Source organism: Engraulis encrasicolus, chromosome 21, assembly GCF_034702125.1.
Source record: "Engraulis encrasicolus isolate BLACKSEA-1 chromosome 21, IST_EnEncr_1.0, whole genome shotgun sequence".
Lineage (NCBI taxonomy): Eukaryota > Metazoa > Chordata > Actinopteri > Clupeiformes > Engraulidae > Engraulis > Engraulis encrasicolus.
In genome coordinates, this window is record NC_085877.1 from 25,634,658 (window position 1) to 25,654,933 (window position 20,276).

The window sequence follows — 20,276 nt, forward strand, 5'->3', positions numbered from 1 at the left end:
TCCTATGGAGAATATCATGATCTGCTTCAGTAGTCACAGTGCATGTTGACATGCATGTTTCTTTTAGGTGTATTTCAGATTGCCAATGTTGACAGCATTCATGCATCCCCAAACCATGTCAGTCCCACTACCATGCTTGGCTTATGAGAGGATACACCTTTTGGTAAAACTCACTTGATTACCACCACACATGCTTGACACCATCTAAAGCAAATTTGTTTATCTTGGTCTCTTCAGATCACACAACATGATTCCAGTGATCCATATCCTTGGTCTGTTCATCTCTCTTGAGACCAAGATAAACAAATTTGCTTTAGATGGTGTCAAGCATGTGTGGTGGTAAACAAGTGAGTTGTACAAAAAAGCTGTATCCTCTCAAAAGCCAAGCATGGTAGTGGGACTGACATGGTTTGGGGATGCATGAATGCTGTCAACATTGGCAATCTGAAATACACCTAAAAGAAACATGCATGTCAACATGCACTGTGACTACTGAAGCAGATCATGATATTCTCCATAGGATTGCATTCAAATCTCACACCAATCTATTTAAGCCAGATGCAGACTCAAAATTTAAAAGTTCAATGCAAAGAAAGGTTGAAACGCACACTGATGACCTCCCTTGTCATCCCTTTTCATTTCGTTTCATTTCGAGACGATTCGAGCCAACATAGCCCCTTCTCTACCGGATTTTAATCTGGGGTGTACTCACTTTTGTGAGTACATGTTCAAACATTAATGGCTGTATTTTGTTTTTTTCTGAGTGAACAAGAAATTTAAGCGGTTAAATATGTTGTTAAAAGGTCACTAATCATTGTGTCAAAGTTACATTTCTGTAATGCTTTCCTATGAAAAGATATACTCAAACATCTGCAAAACTGTGAGGGGTGTATTCACTTTCGTGATATACTGTATCTCACAGACGCACGCCTATGGCAAGCTGTTTTAACATATAGTTTTTTTAAGTGACAAGTTTTTTTTCTTTTTTTCTTGTAGGCCCATGTAGACCATCCTAATTTCAGTTTATGATTTCTAATATATCAGTTTCAGTAGCGTACAATCTTAAATAGCCCTAGTGTAATATTGTATGCAATAATTTGTTTCATTAGTAGGCCTACATTGGATAGGCATATAGCCTACTACATTTAGACTGATAGGTTGGCAAATAGAACTACATTTCCATTGTGGAATATTATATTAGACCTACATAGGTTATCTACACAGTACATATGCAAATTATTATTAATTATTTTATTTGATTAATTTAAAAAATATTTTTATTTTATTTATTATTTATTTTATTTATGATTTATTATTATTATATTTGGGTTCCGCACGCTATGCGATTAATCGCGATTAATCACAGAAAGTCATTGAGTTAATGCGATTAAAGATTTTCATGTTTGCCCACCCCTAATTATAATATCTTACCATTTTTTCAACTGCTCACACACACATTTTTTATTTATGACATTATTTCTAAACCCTAATGCTCAGGTTTCAAGTTGTGTTAGATTTGCATAAAGACTAAACTTGAATGCAGATGAATTCAGTCACAAAAGTCTTTAATCAGAAGATTGGCAGTACAGGTAAACAAAATACATAAAACACAGGTGGAAAAAACATTCATCTAAAGCTTCAGAAAACATAATATCCTTCAAGACGGTGGACCTACAGTATGTACATCACACAACCAGCTGGGGCTAAGCAAAGTGTGTGCTACAAATTTAAACGGATTGCAAAGCACTGTGCTTGTACTATTAGTTTTGCAAACTACTGCAAGTCAGTGCTTTTAAGATAAGTATTACTAGTTTTTACAAGAATGCTGAAATCAGTGTATCAATGTACCAGTGATTTTAACAGTCATGAAATGTCCATCTGATACATATGTTTTGTTTTCTGATTAGATACTAGTTAACGTTGTACAGCAGCCTGAGGGATATCTGTAAAGAGACTCTTTTCCTACTCAAAACTGCAATGGAGGCTGTACATTTAGCAAGCTGGTACTTTTGAACCGAACGGCTGTTGAGAGTCAGAATTGAGTGCAGCTGATAGCACAGTCCACAGAGCCAACCACTGTTTCACCCACAGTCTTACCACAGGCAGAAGTGGTACATATGGTATTGTGACAAACAAACCAACCCCAAGATACTGTACAAATGTCCCTAAAGCAGGCCTATCGACCTATCGGTATTGGTGGTGGTAAAATCTTCATAGAAGGACAGGTGTCTGAACTGACAACACAAACACCAAAAAGCTTACCAAACTGCTTCCTCAAATACCGTTTACATTAGGCCTATAGATTATTTGTTGAAGAATGGGTCTCTTTCACTCAAGAATACCAATAAAGACAAACCATACCTGGACAAAGTCAAATAGCACATAAATGTCATGGACACCTAAAATATACTTTTGAGACAATAAACTTGACAATTTATTCAGTGCACACACGATGGATCTTTAAAGATTGATAGGAAGATGTGACATTACATTACACAGCAGCCATCGTCTGACAAATGTATGGGATCTGTTCATCACAAAATGCGTCCATCCAACCTCCCTCCACTGCATTCATTTTGGCACAGTTCTCTCCTTCTGGTTTTGTGTCGTTGTTTGTCCAGTTATCAGGGTCATTATTTAACCAGTGGCTGAATAAAAAAATACATGATAACAATTTACATTAATAAATGTAACATAATTATATTGTATGTTCAAAAGGTGCACTTCTGGCAATTTCAGTGGGCTGTTGTATTGCCCAACCCTTTACCTGTCAGTACCCGGTGATGCTGCTTTTTTTCGGCCCAGTCCTTTCCGAGATCTGAGCTATTCTAATGGGGGCAGACTTTGTTTACATTAAAAAACCTTCTTAACATACTAGGCCTACCTACTCCAAATATTATCCCAAAAGGTATCGCTATTTGCTAGTTGTCTGCTGATGTTGCATTACATAGCCTTTTGGATGTTTTTGGGAATAAATCAAGCTGTTTTTTTATGTAAACAAACTGCCCCCCATTACAATGACCAAGATCCCAGAATAAAATTCTCAGGTACTGACAAGTCCAGGGTAGTGTGAGCCTTACAACTACATGTCGAAATTGGCTGAAATGATCCTTTAAGGCCGGGGACATGCTTGCTGCAGGATACGCGTGCAATTTTCCTGCATGAAAGCGTTGCCATGCAAATTTTATGCTGCTTTTGCTTTGTACAGTGGAATATTGACAGAGCCGCGAAGGGTGATCTTCCAAACTTCCATATTGAGGTTGTGGTACATTTCAACAATGATGGGAAATATTAATCAGAGACACCTTTGGCCATCTGGCCCATACAAGTCTGTTGGACTCTGATCGTTCTGAAGCAAGTAGCCTACTGTATGTGTACTCTGAAGGAAGTAGGCCTACACATCTAACATGCATATCTGCATTATCTAACATGACGTAGCATATCGTAAAATTACATAAATTAATACAATAAGTGAAGACATGTATACATTTACTGTAGGCTACATGCATGAATTGACAATATTGTTTTCTTATATAATATGATGGAAAATCTTTACTTTATTGTAATGGTTTTGTTGTCCACCCAACGCCAGCTTCCCTCTGTGTCTGAATCAGTCAGACCAATCCAGTAGAAGTCTTTGCTGTTTCCTGGAATGGCTTTCTTCAAGATTTCCTAAAGCAAGAGCATCCTTGTTCATAGTAGTCGACATTGTAGTTATAACAGAGAAATAGCCATAGCTGTCATTGGAATCTACAGTTCCTGCCACATGAATTATTAATGAATGTATAATTAATCACTTATTGCTTAATTGTAGTCTATATTTTTATGCCTTCATTTTAAGTGATTAGTTTGTGTGACTGCAGATGTGCCTCAGTTGATTTTGTCAGTTGAAACTGTTATTACAAATATTACAACCCTGGGATGTCTTTTTGTCTTAATTATGTAAATGAATAAATAAATAGATATTTAAATATTTTAAAATATCTATTTATTAATAGTAGGCCTAGTGTTCTCTATATCTCTGCTTATCTGTGAAATTGTCATACCCATTCCGTCTCCGTTGGTGTGAAGGCCAGCTCTCCTTTCTTTGCTTGACAATCGTCTCTGCTCTGTTCCCAGGTGTGTTTCTCAGATGAGAAGAAGAAACATTTCCCTCCAGCAAGTTCCCAAGTAAAGTCACAGCCGGTCTCTAAAACTGTGGTTAAAAAAGACTGAAAGTAAGTTATGTAGATACATGGAAATGTGAGAAATGATGAATGGTCATCCTGCTGTTCAGTTCCCTTCAAAATCAATAAAGCACTCACACACTAAATATCAGAAACGGAACTGTTTTAAATAACACACAACTGATCTTAGACTACATATCGCTGTTATCAGTTCAGTATTCAGAATGACTGAATTGAACACGCACACAATTGATTTGAAAAATGATGGACACAAGCTAACAGATGGTTGAGCATAAATAGTGTCAGATACAAACTATACCACAAGGGGGACCTCCAGACTCATTGGTGGGAAATGTAGAACTGTGGAAGAAGAAATCTTTTCACAGACAATCAAGTCAAGTCAAGTCAACTTTATTGTCAATTTCTTAGAGAAATTGAAATTATGTTTCTTACTTCAATCTTGCTAACCCCCCCAATAGTAGAGCGGCTACAGGAAAAATCGTGCAAATTATGATACAAGCGTGAAATTCGGCAAGTATGTGCTCAAGACCCATACGATCAAATCTACCCGATTGGCCACTTGAAATGGCGGCCATTTTCCAAGATGGCCGCCAAAAAAGACCCCAGAAATGGATTTATTGCATAGAATTGACCTAGAAAATGATGATACAAGCATGAAATTCAACATGTATGTGCTCAAGAACAATATGATCAGATCTACCTGATCGGCCACTTGAAATGGCGGCCATTTTCCAAGATGGCCGCCAAAAAAGACACCAGAAATTGATTTATTGCATGTAATTGACCTTGTAAATTATGATACAAGTATGAAATTCAACATATATGTGCTTAAGACCAATACGGTCAAATCTACCTGATTGGCCACTTGAAATGGTGGCCATTTTCCAAGATGGCCGCCAAAAAAGACCCCAGAAAGTGATTTATTGCATAAAATTGACCTACAAAAGTATGATACAAGCATGAAATTCAACATGTATGTGCTTAAGACCAATACGATCAAATCTGTCTGATTTGCCATTTGCAATGGTGGCCATTTTCCAAAATGGCCACCATGAAAAAATCTAAAAATGGATTTGTTGCACAGAATTGAGAAAGGAAATTATGATTCAAGCACAACCAAGAAATTTGGCAGTTATGTGCTTAAGACCAACACAATACATTCTAAGTAATTTTCCAGTTTAAATGACGGCGATTTTCCAAGATGGCCGCCAAAAATACCATAGAAATGGATTTGTTGCACAGGATTGATCAAGCAAGTTATTATACAAGCATCAATTTTGGCATGAATGTGCAAAAAAAAAAATACAATCAAATCTTCCTGACTCGCCACTTGAAATGGAAGCCATTTTATAATATGGCCACAAAAAGGCTGAATTTAGCCCAAAGGTGAGAAAAAAATGATGATACAAGTATGTAATTTTGTGTGTTTGTGCTTAAGAGCAATAGGCCTATAATCAAATCCACTCATTTGCAACTTGAGAATGTATGGTAGCCATTTTTAAAGATGGCCATCAAAGAAGACACTAGAACTTCATTAATTGCAATTAATCTAGCAGATGTGGCCCAAATCAATGTTAACATTCACTGTTTGAATTTCCAATGATTTCATCATAGAAGGAAACACAATCAAGCAAAATGGCACATAAATATAGGCTACCAAGGGTAACCCCGGCTCTCTGAGGCATATGAACCAGACATCTCACTATGGGTAACGCCCGCGACCATTTGCCAAAACTTGATTTCAATCTTGCCGTCATGCCAATGAGCTGCACAGCTGGGGATCCCGCCCCCTCGGGGACAAATCCCAGGTGTGCTGGGCTCTGAGCTTCAATCTGAGGCAACTAACCTTTGAGCTTGTGGGTGAGTGTAGCAATCTAGTGAGATGTCTCGTTCATCTCCCTCAGAGAACCAGAGTTACTCGACATCCCACTATGGGTATTGAAAAACTCCCGATTGAGTTGCCTTTACCTAGAATGCGCAAACAAAAGCTTGGCCGGGGCACAGACCATTCTCCTGCCGATGCCCAGAGCTGTTGAAGGCGAAGAGGCAGCGTCCATCAGCAGTGATAAGCATCATGCTCACCCAACGCGCAGCCCGAGACGCAACAGCCGCCCAAGGGCCCAGGGTCTTAGTTCCGAACCTGAAGAAGAGAGGCTAGGCACCAGGCGCACAAAGGCAGCGTCCGGACATCCAATACCACGGAGAGCACGCAGTGGAGGGAACCCAGGGCACGGAAACTACCCGTCTGGGTGTAACCGATGTGCAGGTGGAGCCCACAGAGGTGTAGCGAGGCCCCCAATACCAAGTGGTATTCCCCAATAGCAAACCAGGTCTTGGCACAAGGGGGAATTTCCAGCATGTTCAGTACACAACATCTGAAGGTGCAACCGTGCTGGCAGAAAAGACCATTCTCTATCAGGGCCGTAGGTCCAAGTTGCGGACGGAGAACCTAGTAGCAACCACCACCACAGCAAGCTGGCCAAGCCAGCCCCGATAGATACCCGTTTGAGGGCACACACTATGGTTCCTGAAGTCCAAGGGGGACATCAAAGATACACTTCCCCTCGATCATGCATCCTGGTCGAGCAGGGGCCTGAGATACTTCATTGGAGAAGTATGGTCTAGCTAACCACGGTCGCCCTATCCAGGGACAGCACTCCAGGCAGCACAATTGACACTCGCGCTCCTGCTGAGCGAATGAGACACACACAGTAAGGGGTGACCGACCCAAGGGAGATACGTGTAATGCGTCCTATTAGGAGAGGCGAGGATCCTGGTGGTCTTGACACGATCAGCCTTCTCACCCTCGGGTAGAGGGCGCAACTGACTAGAGAAGTCGCATTCCACAGAACGTTCCACAGCCTCTGGGAGGAGGCTCTTATCTTTGAATGTTCCAGGCTGACAAGCCAAAGCCATTATGTGATAGCTAAATCAAACATGTTAATGTTCAAGAGCAAATAAACTAAATTCATGACAATGCTTGTTTTTGGTGTACCTTTTGTTTAACAGCAATATCGAGAGAACCACAAATTGCCGTTATTGACATATTATTACCGCAGTGTCATCGTATTATTAGCACAGCACCTCATAACCTTTGGGGTGTGTGTGTGTGTTTTTTTGTTTGGGGGGGGATGCACTGCCTCCATTGATATTAAATTAAGAACTGGCATTAGCATGTCATCACCATGCTATTTGTGTGTCATACTGTGAGTGGCTTATGTGTCATTGCAGAATATTTTTAATATCTGTATCACTTCATCATCCATGCTAACATATTTAAGGAGAGTGAACAATTATTTCCACCAAATTTGCAATATGCACATATGACATTTGCAAATTTCTAGAGTCTTTTTGACCGCCATCTTGGAAAATGGCCAGCATTTTAAGTAGCAAATAAAGTAGACTTGATTGTAGGCCTATTGGTCTTAATCGCATACAAGCCGAGTTTCATCATAAATTGCTTGGACAATTCTGTGCAATAAATTATTTTCTAGGGTCTTTTAGTTTTTTGGCAGCCATCTTAGAAAATGGCCGCCATTTCAAGTGAGTAATTGGGTAAATTTGATTGCACTGGTCTTAAGCACATACATGTTGAATTTCATGCTTGTATCATAATTTGCTAGGTCAATTCTATGCAATAAATCAATGTCTGGGGTCCTTTTGGCGGCCATCTTGGAAAATGGCCACCATTTCAAGTGGCCAATCTGGTAGATTTGATCGTATTGATCTTAAGCACATACATGCTGAATTTCATGCTTGTATCATAATTTTCTAGGTCAATTCTATGCAATAAATCAATTTCTGGTGTCTTTTTGGCAGCCATCTTGGAAAATGGCCGCCATTTCAAGTGGCCTATCAGGTAGATTTGATCATATTGGTCTTGAGCACATACATGTTGAATTTCATGCTTGTATCATAATTTTCTAGGTCAATTCTATGCAATAAATCCATTATTGGGGTCTTTTTTGGCAGCCATCTTGGAAAATGGCTGCCATTTCAAGTGGCCAATCAGGTAGATTTGATCGTATATGTCTTAAACACATACATGTTGATTTTCATGCGTTGATCATAAATTTCTAGGTCAATTCTAAGCAATAAACCTATTTCTGGAGCCATTTTTGACGGCCATCTTGGAAAATGGCCGCCATTTCAAGTGGCCAATCAGGTAGATTTGATTGTATTGGTCTTAAGCACATACCTGCCAAGTTTCATGCTTGTATCATAATTTGCACGATTCAAGCCAAATTGGCCTTGTAGCCGCTCTACTACAACACTTATTCCAAGAGCCTCATCGACAACCCTAGCCTTAGTTAAAACTCCAGTGCGTACAGTGGTGTAGTCTACGTAGAACCCACTTCTATATTTCAGGGATATCAGTATACCCACTTAAAATGTATTGATCCATTGTTTTGAATAGCACAAATATATACAGTATACCCACTTCAAAAAATGCTCAAATATACAGTATACCCACCATAAAAAAGTAGACTACACCACTGAGTGTGTACTTATAGTAGTTTATTTCCAAAATGTATGTTGTCCATTCACTACTTTGAACATTTTCATGAACATTTAAATACACATGGAGAAGATCCACCTATTCATGTTTGGGAATAGTATACATTTCCAAAGCACAATCAATACTTAGTGTTGTTTTAGAGGTAGTGGTAGCTTTTATTCATTGTGCCCCAACTCACTGGAATGAGCTTCAGAATTCTCTTAAGCTTGCAGTTTTTATGTCTAGCTGAGTTTAAAGCATGTCTTAATTACACTTTTAAATCTGTCTACACTTGCTTTTAATCTAGTAATCTCCTTTTAATCATCTTGTTTTATGTTTATTATTTTATGGTTTTTATTGTGTAATTTTATCTCTTCATCCATATTAATCTGTTCTGTTTTGTCTGTGTCCTGTCTGTAAATGTAAATGTAATGTGTGCTGCCGCCTTGGCCAGGGCTCACTTGTAAAAGAGAATTTTATTCTCAATGTGATTTTATTTCCCTGGTTAAATAAAGGTAAAATATATATTTTTTAAAAATAGTTAAAGGTAGTGGGTAATTTTTTAATGAACAAATGTTACCAACATCAATTTCTAAGTTATCTGTGGAACATCTGCTCTGCCCTGCTCTTCTCCCTTTATCACCCGGTGAGCAGACGGAACGTCTTCTGATCGGCTGAGCAGGTGTCCATTATTCCACGAGAGCAGGACACCTACGATGTCATGCGGGCGTGCGTGCGTCTAAGTTGTTTCTTTTCCTAACTTTCTGGCGAACTGCCATTACTAATTCTAAACTGCAGGTTGCTATGGCCAAGACCCCGTCGTTAATTCTATCGCATGTAGTCGTCAAGCCAATAGCCAGTCGTTATGTAATTCTATCGCATTTGGTCGTCAGTGTAAAACCCTGTCATTCATTCTATCGCATTTGGTTGTGAAGTCGCCCCAATGTTCTACGCACGTCTCCGATAGACCGCCTCGTCCATTATTTCCCTTGATATCGGGACACCTCGTCGTCCATTATTCCTTACACAACAGATTGACTTGATTTGACACATGCATTCCACTTCAGACACTACATGCATATGCAGTAAAAGCGGCTTGTTAAATGACATACCTTGTAGTAGACTGTCCAAAAATGTTTTTTCTTGATCTCTGATTTGGGACGGTTGTTTGTCTTTATATTCTGTGGAAAAATATTTACACTGTGAGGAGTGGTTCTGTAGTATGTTGAGGACACTTCTGTCTAATTCTATCGAGCATCTTCAGTTTTTTTTGCTTTTGACATGCTGTACTACATCAGCACATGTATGAGCAAGAGGGACCTGTAACTTGAAAGTAGCCTATAGATAGACTGACCAACTTGATTTTTTTTTTTTTATCGGTAGAGTAGAGTAGAGTAGAGTAACTTTATTGATCCTGGGGGGAAAGTAGCTGACATAAATACACATGACGCCCACAAGGGCTTGTACATTTCACAATATCGCACAATAACACAATATACTACTGGCCAACATCTGCACAATATCAGGTCGACTTTTAAAGATGCACATATACTGTATCTAGGCCGACTCTACAAGCATGAAGCCATGCAGAAGTGTTTTCCTGAAGTTGTAATGACTACCTTTCCTTAGAAGGGCATTGGCAATGTCAGGTCCATATGGTTTTCTTTTATCTGTATTACTCATGGCAGCTCCTATCGGCCTTCAAAAACAGTCAATACTATCACGATATCACAACAACCATGACCGTGCATAGGACTATTGTATTACACTGACCATCCTATATTGGTCTGTCTCTACTATGAATAAGGGAATGTCGGACTAATCTCCACCAGACTAATCTCCGTTCATCACATTTGCGAAGGCCAAACAAAACTCTGCACATGAAATTGTCAAACATTTCCTCAGCTTATGGGTTTTTGTATGTGAGATCAATGTCAAACTGCCTAACCCTAACTGGTGATTGAAGAAAGCGTACTTGTGATCACCAGAGAATGTTTGTGCCTGGACCAAAAGCCATCCCTAACCCTAACTTGTCAGTGTCCACCTCTGGAAAAGCATGACAATTTGACCAGATAACACTCAGAGAGACAACACTCAAATGCACTTACCTTTCATCTCTTTTTCAATGCTTTCCTTGAGATGTGACCAGAGTGTATTATTCCGTTTCTGTTCATTGAGGTTCTTATTGGTTTCTGTTCATCAAAGAGAGATGGTTATAAATAACAGGCATATTTCTTTGTTTGCCATTAGAATAGAGATGTTCAAACTATTACTGGAAATTCTGTAATATCCTCGACAAAAAAACCCCACTATCAGGCATGAAAATCCCTCACCTTTCCGCGAAATTCGCCGTTTTGAAATCAAAATGGGTCATTTCTGTGAATTGTGTAGATCCGAGGAGAAAATTTTAGGGGGGGGGGGGGGTGTCGAGCGAGGAGAAAAGTGTAGCGCCAAATTACTGTATCATTGTGTAGCGCTCTACCGCGAAAACTTCATACAGTTTCAGGAAAGATTCCACAACTGACAATGACGTTTGACCAATCACAGCATTTGTTGCTGTCTGCACAGCCAATAACGTGAACGAGCTCAATCTAAGTCCCGCCCTTCATACTCTTTGAAAGCGCAATTTAAAACAGGTGCCGCTTTGGTCTGCGAGGCTGGCGTGGTTGCATCAAATTTCTTTCTTTATAGTTATAGGACATCTCTGATTATAAAAAAAATGTCCAGACGATCTGTCACAAATACTCTACACGTTTCCCAGAGAGGAAGCTATTCATCATGATTCTTGTTATGAGAACATCAGGACGCAAGCATTTCGATGAGAAGTGAGTGGATGTAGTTAGCCACAGTGGTTAAGCTGTTTTTCCTAATAATTTGAAACCGCATTTGCCCTGCCCACTTGAAAAAGTATTTATTCTCAAAAGAGCTCTGTTAATGAAAGCTTGGGTAGGCCTACGGCACGTTTTCCTGACGGCTATTTTAACGGGTCTGTGCGCTACAAAATGGTGAAAGTATCTAGTAGGTGTTACGGGGAAGAAGCGCATGTAGGCTACGCGAGGCATCTTACATCATGCTTCGAATCATATGCTGCGACTTCTTATAGCACGCACGAGAGAGAGGGAGAGGGAGAAAGAGCGAAGCCTAACTTAGTCAATCGTTTGATACGGGACAAATTGTTATAGGAATCATGCTTTTTGTAATCCTTGGTAGCCTAGGCCCTACATCTAAATTGCATATTAAAAATCTACCGATTTATATTTAGTGTAACACGGTCAATCTATCTATCTGCCTGCCCCCCTCATCAGACATGACAGCATGACAATCATGAAGTAACGAAGATGGTTGGCAGTTCTTCTTATGTTCACTGTCCCTGGGTCGCTACAGTATGCTCAAAATTCATCATTTAAAGACGGTTTTAGCTAAATTTTCTCCCATGGGATACCATGCCCCCAGACCCCCCTAGTATGACTGTATACACCACTATCCCCCCAAAACGCCACTGCACACCACACATGCGCGCACACCGCTGCAGCACACGCGCCTCTACGTGCCACCGCGCCATGCTGCACCTTTCTCACCTTTTTCACCCCTGACCCGTTTTCATGCCTGCACTATAATACAATCCAGCCATAGTACACATTGTTTTATGGCAACGTAAATAGAGACAGCTAATGACAGAATCAGTAATGACACTTACCTTCAAGGTCCTGGCTTATCTTTGTGTTACTCTGCCTTAACTGTGTTATTGTTTCATCTCGCTTAATAAGTTCTGTCCGTTTTCCTTAAAAAAACATCAAACAAATTCAAAACAGACCATATTACATCTCATCATGGAGACATTGCAGGCTGGCATAGATAGAGATAGATAGAGATAGATAGATAGATAGATAGATAGATAGATAGATAGATAGATAGATAGATAGATAGATAGATAGATAGATAGATAGATAGATAGATAGAAAACAAAACTTTTCTCACTGTCAAGTTCTTCAACTTTGCTATTTTTTTCCCTGGTAAGCCGTTCGGTTTTAGTTATTTCAACTCGCCAGCTGGACCACACACCTGCCAAAAAATCAACAGGGTCATACAGGGGTGTTGTGGCGTGCTGTATACATAGGTTTTACGTTTACATACATTCGTATTGTGAGGAGGGGCAAGGCGCTAAGCAGGCAACCATGTGAGCTCATTTTTTGACCTACAGTTTCCAACAATCAGAGGTTGAGCACAGTAGTGTTTCCCATACATTGAGGAAACTATGTTGCACCGCCATAGTTTAAATATGGCCGCCATAGTTTACGAAAATGTTAATAAATAAATAAACATTTATTTTTATTTTTTTTAAACGATTTCCGTTTTTTGAAAAACTATTTGAAAAACGATTTCCTTCGCATTTTCCTCCTGGAGTAAATACATCCTATAGAGCAGGGGTCCCCTACCTTTCTGGGTCAGAGGGCTACCAAGGGCTACCCGAGGGCTACTGAGAGCTACCCGAGGGCTACTTTTGTTCAAAATCCTCTACTGATGTCTTGCCATCATTCCCAAATCACACTAAGTTGAATGAAAATTTGCTTATAAGTTATAAGGAAATATTCTTCACAGGCTATAAAGAATTAATCTCATATTTAAATTAAGAAAAGCATTAACTGTGACTAAAATCTTGTAGTCGTGACTGTTTATTAACATCCTTGGTGGGCACCTCAGAAGCTCCTGGAGGGCTACCTGGTGCCCACGGGCACCGCGTTGGTGATGCCTGTGTAACGGAGGCTAACTAGCACAGAGTTGGCGTGGAACGTTGGTAAACCTCCCTCCGATAGCCTCATACAGTCTCGTGCCGTTGGGCCGAGAGACTAGTCTCTTGGCCCAGCGGTATCGTACTGTTTTTCCCATTGCCGGACCGTTGTAGTTGACGAGGTCGCACGTTCAATCCCCGAGGGGGGTGAACAGGTGCAAGATGACCTCCGTCACACCTGCTATAGAGGAAACAATGAGTGCTTGAAAGACAGAGGGATCAAAAGCCTAGTCAAGTTGTTGTAGTTAACTTGGGTTTGGGAGCAATAAAAAAAACTTCAGAGAAGGGACAGTTGGGATGAGTTTACTGACAGTCCCCAGGCTTTGTTTTACAGTTGTATGATAATGAGTTAGGCGACAGGCCTTGTCACAGTCTGTCATTGACACAGCAGAGGAGACATCGGGCTGCATATAGAAATGAATGTGTAATGAACGAATGTGAATATAGACATAAATGTGTAATATGTTGTTCAGCCCTTTTACAGGGAGGAATTTTTAAAAAACTGACCCTGTGACCAGCACCTCTCAATGTGTACGCCTATGTGTGTGTGGAAAAAGGCATAGCCTACTCTCTTAGACCCTTTTTGTCTGTGCGTTAATAATTTCACAGTGCTCCTAAATTCTTATCTGTGCTCCTATTTTGTTTTCTTGTTTTTTCATTGCATAGACGCCTGCATGGTGTACGAATGAGAAGTGTGTTGCAAACAGAAATTATTCACTGTACTGCATTTTTTTAAATATAAATGACAATGTAGGCCGTACTACTATACATGTCATGGGTAAAATCTTATGTAATTTCTCAAAACATAAATGGCTGAAATGTAGGCCTATAGTTTCTCCATGCGCCAATGTCATACTTTACTCATTGTTTTGTCGGTTTGCATTTACGCAGCGTGAATTTCTGTGGGAAACTGGCACAGCCAAGGGTCGCACAGTCAGGGATTGTGCCCATTAGAGGACCGTGAAGATGTGGCAAGTGGGATGGTTTTTTGTAAATATCTTATGTTGGAGGGTTCTTGTCTTTGTGTGCTTCTTCGTTTTATTATGGTTTCTTTTTTTGTGCTACTTACTTAATCCTCTTCGTCCCTGGTGGGACATAAGGCTTAAAACGGTGAGGTCCGTAGTGGTATAATTCGTAGAAGTTTCCGTAACAGTAATGTCTTTTTATGGGGTGGGGTTGTTGGAGGGCCAGGTGCTGTTTTTTGTCTGGACTCTACCTGGAATACCTGCCCGACTTGGTTGGACCTGCTGGGGGCAGAGCCCCCGTCGGTATAGCTATCCGGGTCACTGAGACACGCAAGGTTCCCCACCACGACAAGGTAACAGCACAAGGGGAACTACTTTTTCTTTTTTTGTAAACACAACAAAAACAAGTGGATCATTTTCTAAATAATCGAAAATGGGCAAACAGGTAAATTGTCCTGGGCCCATTCACTTTTTGCTGAAAAAACCCCCCACTCAACTACATTGTGACATTAACATAACATTGCGCCCAGTGTTACGTAACGGATTGAGGCTGGACCATAAAAAGGCTTGGCAATAATGTTATAACAGACACAACCCCCTAAGGGGTTAAACATGTCCATGCAGCATTCAGAGGCTACTGGGTAAGAATGACAACTGTGTTTCCTGTGCTATGTCCTTTTGCACACGGTCATGACCCTTCGCCTCTAGTAGCCATTACATAAAATGGTGTCTACACCTCTCTTCAGGTAAGCAAATACTTTAGACGGTGGGCTAGATTTCGTAGCTCCTTTAGAAAATGAGTTTCGTTCTCACTCTCGAGTGGCAACTTGATTTTTCTAATATGACCTCCTGACAATATGTAAAGCAATATTCTGGCTGTTGCCACGCTGAAAAGTTGCACGTTGATCTTAAAAAATAACGAAAATAAAAAAGACTGGGGGTGACGTCACATAATGCACAGTCAATGGGAAGTCTCCGCCCCTCAAAGTTGAAAAGGGAATATTTATCCGCATATCGGGCTTTTTTCATAGGCAGATAATTCACCTAATCATTGAAACAACGTAGGCATTTCATTCCTGACCATTTTCCTGTTACTGGAAAAAATAACACAGCTTGCATTTCTTTACTGACACATAGTTTTTTGGCGAATTGATCTACCCCCGTCACCTCATTGCTCTATTGCTTGGAGGGAACAGAGCTGTCCTCTTTTTGACATTTATCTCTCGTTGCCCAATGATGGTCAGACAGTCGAACACTAACAGCGAAAAAGAGCACTCCTGAAAGTTTGAGGAAAATTTTTTTTTTTTGCATGTACACAACAAGTGAGCCCACTTACCCCCCAACTTGTCACTTTTTGCCATGAAATCTGACGGTTCCGGGTAGCATGCACGCGCTAGCTGTATTCTGCCTCGTTGACTTTGCATTGACGTGACGTCACTCGGTCGGCTAGTTTTTGTTGTCATTTTTATAAATCAATGTGCAAGTTTTGAGGATGGCAACAGCCAGAATATTGATTAATGGGTTGTCAGGGGGTTATATAAGCAAAAATAAAGTTGCCACTCGTTAACACCAACGAACTGACAAGATATGAGACTGGGCCCACCATCTACTTGGCTGACAAGGACAACAAGGTTCAAAGCCAGGGGTCCGTTTCTCGATTATTGTCGTTGCTAACTGTCTTAAGACCGTCTTAAGACCGTCTTACCGTTCCCTTGGATTTAATGGTGAGCGTCGCTGTCGAGAGAGAGTTGAGTCGCTCTTACGAAGGACGTTGCTACCGTCGTTAGCAAAGACGCTTTCGAGATACGGACCCCAGAAGTCATAAAAAATGGTGACCCGGCCCCAGAAGAAAACAACTGATTCTTTCTTTACCCACTAGGTGGCAGCTCCTGTAGCCACTATGCCTCCATGATAATTGATGCAGTCTGTTGTCATTTACTAGTGTGCTCACAAACATCAAAACACACACAGATGCATACATCCATGAACACACGCACATACAAACATGCACAGAGAAGCCGAAATGTTTTTTTGTCGTTTTTAAAAAAACCTTTTTACTTTATTGGGGACAGGACAGTAGAAGAGGTAGACTGGAAGCGAATGGGGAGAGAGACGGGGAGGGGTTGGCAAATGCAGGCCAGAATTGAACACACACACACACACACACACACGCACGCACGCACGCGCACACACACACACACACACACACACACACACACACACACACACACACACACACACACACACACACACACACACACACACACACACACACACACACACACACACACACACACACACACACACACTGTTCAGTACCAACAGCCTTGAAATCCAAACTTAACACTCACTTTTCAGTTCAGCTTGAAGGGATGTCTTCTCTTGACTGAGTGAGTTATATTTGGTAGTAAGTGCTTTCGCTTCCCCACGGGACACTGTTGAAAAGGAGAAGTGAAAATGTGATAACACCCTCTTAGCATTTATATTGGATAGTCAGGGGGCAGTAAATTGTGTAGAATATTGAAAGTGTCAAAGTGCAGCATATGCAGGGGTTCAGAAAGAAAGGCTTCTAAGTAAGTGCATGTGTGATGATGAGTGTACAAAAAGAGGGTGTATTTCTATACATTTCTCATGTTTGCGTTTAACATGTACTTTGATAGGAACATTTAGGCCTCAGTGGCTTTTGACTAAGATTTACTTGGGGAATATACAACAAATAGGCCTAGCAGCATATAACAAACTATTTTAAAACAGATTTTTGTAATGTTTTCATAGGGGTTTTGACTTCATTTTATTTTGCTTATTTGACTATTCATGCTCTCTCTTACCATTCAGGTCTTTCTCCAAAGATGTCTTTTCCCCTTGTACCTTCACATAGCTGATGTTAAGGTCTCTCAGACTCTGACTGGTCACTGTGTAGAGGGGGAGATTGTAAAGGTAATGGGTACAGTGGAGGCACAGGGGCAGATAAACTGGACTGAAAAATCAAGACCCTGTTTACACATCAATGGACATTTTTGTAAATGCATTGACCCAGGCGGCACATCTGGCCCGCCCATAAAACTGCATGATTTCCCCTCTGAACGCTCCACCCGTGGTCGTGCAGTGCCAATCACTGCCAGTCATTAGGCGTATTAATTAGCCATTACATACAGCGGGTGGAGCATTCAGAGAGGAAAACAAGCAATTTCATGGACGGATCCAGAGATGCCAACTGGGTAAATACGCTTGGGTCTTTTATTTAGCCTACACACTGTAAACAGAATTTAAGCTCCCTAAATGGATATTTTTAAAACCAGTTTTTTTAATATGCAGCTGTCACAATGGTGATTTGTTTTTTTTGTAAACTGCATCAAAATGTGTGAACGTATATCCGTTTTTGAAAATATCCACAGTGTTACAGTAACACACAGGTGACTTCACTATTTAGCTACTTACTACATTACGTGGTTGAAGGGGTAAAGTCATAAGCATTGGCAGGTTCACTGAACTGGCGGAAGCAAACATGTAGTAGGGTTTTTACAATTTGCCCACTCCAGATCCTCTGATGTTTGTTAGGCTAGTGTTTGTATCTTCCTTGTATATTGAGTCATCATTGTGTTTACAGTAAAAGGGCACAAATTTGATCAAAAAAATAAAAGCAGACTGGCCTGATTGACTCGCATGGCTGTGGGACAGTTCATCATTAAGAGTCTTGTGTGTAGACTGAAGATATTCGTATCTCCCCATTGTATCTTAGTAAAATAAAGGTATTTAAGACTCACACTGAAAGCACTGATCATGTTGTACAGTGCATGTTTTAAATGTATGTGTTTTTAGAAAAGAAAAGAAAAACAATGATGTGAGTGATACGTTACTGGGCTCTTACCTTGATGTGCCTTCTTCTCTGATGAAACTGATAAAAATATGTGAAAAAGGAAGTAAATGGAAAATAAAATGATATTAATATCACATCGTATACTCTCCATTATTGCACTGTCCCTCTGTATTTTATCCATACGTATGTTCTTCATAGAACAGTGTACCATCACAACCACGTCCTAAAACAGGGGTTCCCAAACTTTACCATGACAAGGCCCTCTATAGGCTACCGGCAGTTAGAGCCAAGGCCCCCTTCCATGAGTTGTACCACATTTTATTTCTGTGCTCCCTATTTCGCAAACATATTCTATGTCTGTGAGTCAGTGCCCCACTGGGATATAGAAAACAACAGCGATAATAGTTGCAATGTTACAGTATTTCTCAATTAGTTTTGTACATTTCTCGAATCTTACTCGCATTTTGCAAAACATCACATTCATTTAAAAAAAAAGATTTAACAAGTGGCAAAACACCATGGATGACCTGCAAAACCCAATCTCTTGCTCAAAACCCTTGGCCAATCTCTCAAAACCAGGTTTTTGTGTCTGTGAACGTGTCAGAGCCATCAAAATGTTATGTCACTGTGTAAATGTGTTGGGGAGTGAGATCTTTCATGGATTATCATAACAATGCATCTTGCAGAACACGACAAAATCAATTGATAATGTACAAAAACACTGAGAATTGTACACAACCATTTGCATGGTGATGAAAGCATTTGCTAAATGCTGAAAACTACGAGAAATGTATTTTACCATGTGCACAGGTAACAGCAGGAAGTCACAATTGAACAAGAAGTTTTGAGAATGATTATTCTGTTGTGAGAAATGTACAAAACCAATTGAGAAAAACTGTAAAAGATGCAAAAGATTACTAATACAGTTCTTTGTGCCGCAGCCCCCCAGGGGTCCCCGCCCCCCACTTTGAAAACGACTGTCCTAAAATACCAAACGCTAGATAGATAGATAGATAGATAGATAGATAGATAGATAGATAGATAGATAGATAGATAGATAGATAGATAGATAGATAGATAGATAGATAGATAGATAGATAGATAGATAGATAGATAGATAGATAGATAGATGGATAGATAGATGGATCGATATGATATAGACAGTAGATGATGATGATATGACAGTAGATACGTTGTGTAATCAACAGTGTAAATTTAGTAGTCAGCTGCCAGTTGTCGGAACTTACAGAGTATTCCCAGAATGATGACAAATAGCAAAAAGAGCAGATTGAGAGAGATCAGGAATTTGGCCGACAGGAAGAGTCTTTGTTTGATTTCCCTCACTGGGCTCATCGGCGCGGCAAACTCCCTCTGGGACGTGAAGGCCACAGGCGTATGCACACTTTGCTGTGGCGCAAACTCGTCGACCTGTGCTGCTTCTATTGCATAGGTCAAGCACGCACACACACACACACGCACACACACACGCACATGCACACACACACACACACACACACGCACACACACACGCACATGCACACACACACACACACACAGCTGAATGAATGGCACTCTACACTGACATAGAATAAATAGTAGCCTATTTAAAGTGACACTATGATACATGTCCACATCATGTTCTCATCTGAAAATAACATAATGGGAACATAAATGTAAGGTTCAAAAACAAAGAACAAAGATATAACACTGCTGCACTTGGTACCAGGAAAACTAACTGCAAGGAGTGTGCAAACCACTCAAGAAAGCAAACCTCTCTGTGGCAGGGTGATCTTGTAGTAGACTGTATCGTCACTGTTTGCCCCTTGAAGAAATTAGAAAGTAATTAGTGAAATTACCAACTGGTCATGTGGGAAAATATTTTTACACGTCACACCGTATACGTACAGTACATGAGAGTCAATTTAACATCTTCTAGAGTGTGTATGGTCCCTGAGTATCCTAAAAGTTGAATTAATATTCAACATTTGAATGAATGAATTAATCGTTGTGTTCTGTTCCC

General features: G+C 40.3%; 1 protein-coding gene across 1 annotated transcript; it reads right to left on the minus strand.

Moving 5' to 3' along the window:
- Positions 1 to 1,556: 1,556 nt before the first annotated feature.
- On the minus strand, positions 1,557 to 20,073 carry LOC134437036 (C-type lectin domain family 4 member M-like). The gene is made up of 12 exons (XM_063186464.1): positions 20,028 to 20,073; positions 19,504 to 19,695; positions 18,308 to 18,334; positions 17,268 to 17,351; positions 16,791 to 16,874; positions 12,664 to 12,747; positions 12,383 to 12,466; positions 10,794 to 10,877; positions 9,798 to 9,866; positions 4,047 to 4,195; positions 3,557 to 3,672; positions 1,557 to 2,648 (listed from the first exon to the last, which is right to left on the minus strand). The coding sequence occupies exons 2-12, from the start codon at positions 19,607 to 19,609 to the stop codon at positions 2,492 to 2,494; spliced, it is 1,044 nt and encodes a 347-aa protein (XP_063042534.1). The 5' UTR covers positions 19,610 to 19,695; positions 20,028 to 20,073; the 3' UTR covers positions 1,557 to 2,491.
- Positions 20,074 to 20,276: the final 203 nt, after the last annotated feature.